The sequence below is a fragment of the Charadrius vociferus genome, unplaced genomic scaffold (genome assembly GCF_000708025.1).
Source record: "Charadrius vociferus isolate BGI_N301 unplaced genomic scaffold, ASM70802v2 scaffold163, whole genome shotgun sequence".
NCBI lineage: Eukaryota > Metazoa > Chordata > Aves > Charadriiformes > Charadriidae > Charadrius > Charadrius vociferus.
In genome coordinates, this window is record NW_009648332.1 from 2,905,549 (window position 1) to 2,907,877 (window position 2,329).

The 2,329-nt window shown below is 38.9% G+C and overlaps 1 protein-coding gene across 1 annotated transcript in view; it reads left to right on the forward strand.

Annotated features, from left to right (window-relative positions):
- The window catches only part of ORC1 (origin recognition complex, subunit 1), an 18,257-nt gene extending 16,614 nt beyond the window's left edge, over positions 1-1,643 (forward strand). The window contains exons 15-16 of the mRNA XM_009884617.1: positions 1-82; positions 1,449-1,643. The exon at positions 1-82 is cut by the window's left edge and continues 5 nt beyond it. Coding sequence (XP_009882919.1) covers positions 1-82; positions 1,449-1,643 — 277 coding nt within the window. The remainder of the gene's footprint in view (positions 83-1,448) is intronic.
- The last annotated feature ends 686 nt before the right edge of the window (positions 1,644-2,329 follow it).

Here is a 2,329-nt window from a genome sequence, read left to right on the forward strand (position 1 = left end):
CTCATTGCATGAACAAATCTTTTTGAAAGCAATTTTAGCAGAGTTTCGCAGGGCAGGAGTTGAGGAGGCAACAGTTCAACAGGTATGTTCATGTTTCAGAATTTTTTTGGGTTTTTTTTCTTAAAGAGGGATGCAGTGTCAAAATTATCAGGCAAAAGTGTATATATTTCAATATTTGGGGATTTTATTCTTAAAATTTGATGGAAGACAAGATGATGGCAAGGTAAACTGGGGTATGGCTGTCCAGGTCAGGTGTAAATCCTAATTGAATGCTACCACCTCTTTTTCAATGGCAATAAATACTTACAACTGGAAACACCTGCTGTTGTATTAATGTTACCAGTCATCTGGACCACAGTGATAGCATTTTATTTTTTTTTTTGGCCTGCATCTGAGAGTATCGCATCCCTCCACATAACCTGCTTTTTAACAGGAAAAATGAAAGAGAACCTGAAAATATCAGGCAGCATCGTTCAAGGAGGAAAACTGAAAGTTGATTCCAACTTCTGTATCATTGTCTTTCTCAACAGAGGCGGACATATCACTAGTAACTTCAATTTTTTAGTAGACCCATAAAATACTTGGCACCAGCAGAACTGTGAAGACTCTGCACGGAGTCCATTTCATGACTCGCAGTATGGAAGCTAAAATGTTAATTCTTATAAAAATATTTAGAACTATATATATAAAATAATCTGCTAGTTTTGTCTGGTTCTACAGGTTTGTAAGTAAGCATTTTAACTGCATTTTCCGTTACTTGCTCCTGAACATCTGCATCCGTTGATTGCACAGATACACTTGGCAATTGGTTCTTCAACTTCAAACAATATGTTGTTAGACTGATCTGTTACAATTTCCCCTTTGTTTTCCTCTGACACCAGAAGGGTTTTCTTCTGCTTTTTCTAAATAGCAAAGCAGAAGACCCCAACTGATTCTTGTTACATGACTAGTCTGCATGACCTGTGACAAGTGGATTCTCCTTTATCGTGCCTTTCTAAGCTGGGATCTTTCATGTTTGTAGTCAGTGTGACTTGTGTTTACGAGTCACCGGGCCTGAATAGCTCTTCTGAGTGAATTGATATGTAATTAATTGTATGTCAGCTCTTAATCTGCTGGATAAGCTTTAGTCCACATAGTCCAGGGGAGAAGAGGTGTAGTAACAGATAAAACGATCTAGTTAAAAAACTGCAGATGAAGTAGGTTCTAATTGTTTTACTTTTTAACTATATAAAAAAGGAAGCTATAGCTTGGAATTGTTACTTCCTTGACAAAGTCCTAACAGCTTGTGCTAAAACAGCAGCACATGGGTGTTCCTGAAGGGACTGGGGCTGAGCTTTTCCTCCCCTCCCAGAGCTGTAGAGGGAAGGAAGCTTCTCTCTCTCACCCTGCCCTACTTGAGGTTGCAGCAGGGGCAAACGTGACCTGTGTCCTTTTCTCTGCTTTAATAGGTCTATCATCAACACGTAGCATTGTGTAGGATCGAAGGCATGCAGAGTCCTACGGTATCAGAAATTATGGCAGTTTGTTCAAGACTTGGTGCCTGCAGGCTCTTGCTGGTGGAGTCCAGTCATAAGTATCTTCACATGCGGGTGCGACTCAATATCAGCCAGGATGATGTCATGTATGCGCTCAAGGATGAATAAGGCAATAGAGATTTTATTTTTTTTTTTATATGTATAAATTATTGTCTATTTTAATTTTTTAAATTGTTGATAAAATGGAAATAGTGGAATGTATTTTTTCTAAATACTTTGCCTAAGTGTTTGATGTATTAAAGCACTTTTTTTAATAAAGAATTTGCTTTAAAGCATTTTAAATACTTGAAATCAAACTATTTGCTTTTAAAATATTTTTATGTGCTGGTAACTAGTCCCCTTTCAGAACTTGAAATCGATCACTCGCATCGATGCAAAGGAGCTTTTTTTGTTGAGACTGGCAGTGTCTGTGGCATCACCGGTTACGTAGTGTTTCCTTGTTGACTTTTGTGGAGTATAAAAAAACCACTGTTAACATGTGCTTTAACTCTCACTACTGATATAATGAAAAGGAACTTTCACTTTGCAATCAAGGCTGAATATTTGAATTGAAGAGACACTAAAACTACCAGAAGAAAATTGTCAGTCTTTTTGGGTTTTTTTTAATTGATTGAAATCATTGCTGCAGGTAATGCCGGTCTGTTGAAATCTGCTGTTGTAATGGCGTTAGTCACTTGGAGCTGGATAGTTGGAAAACACTTTTTTTCAAATCGTGTTGTGGTTTAAATTGTTCTCGCCGCGTGACCCGCGGCGGCCCCGCCCTCCCCCGCGGGCGCTGCTGGCCCCGCCCCCGA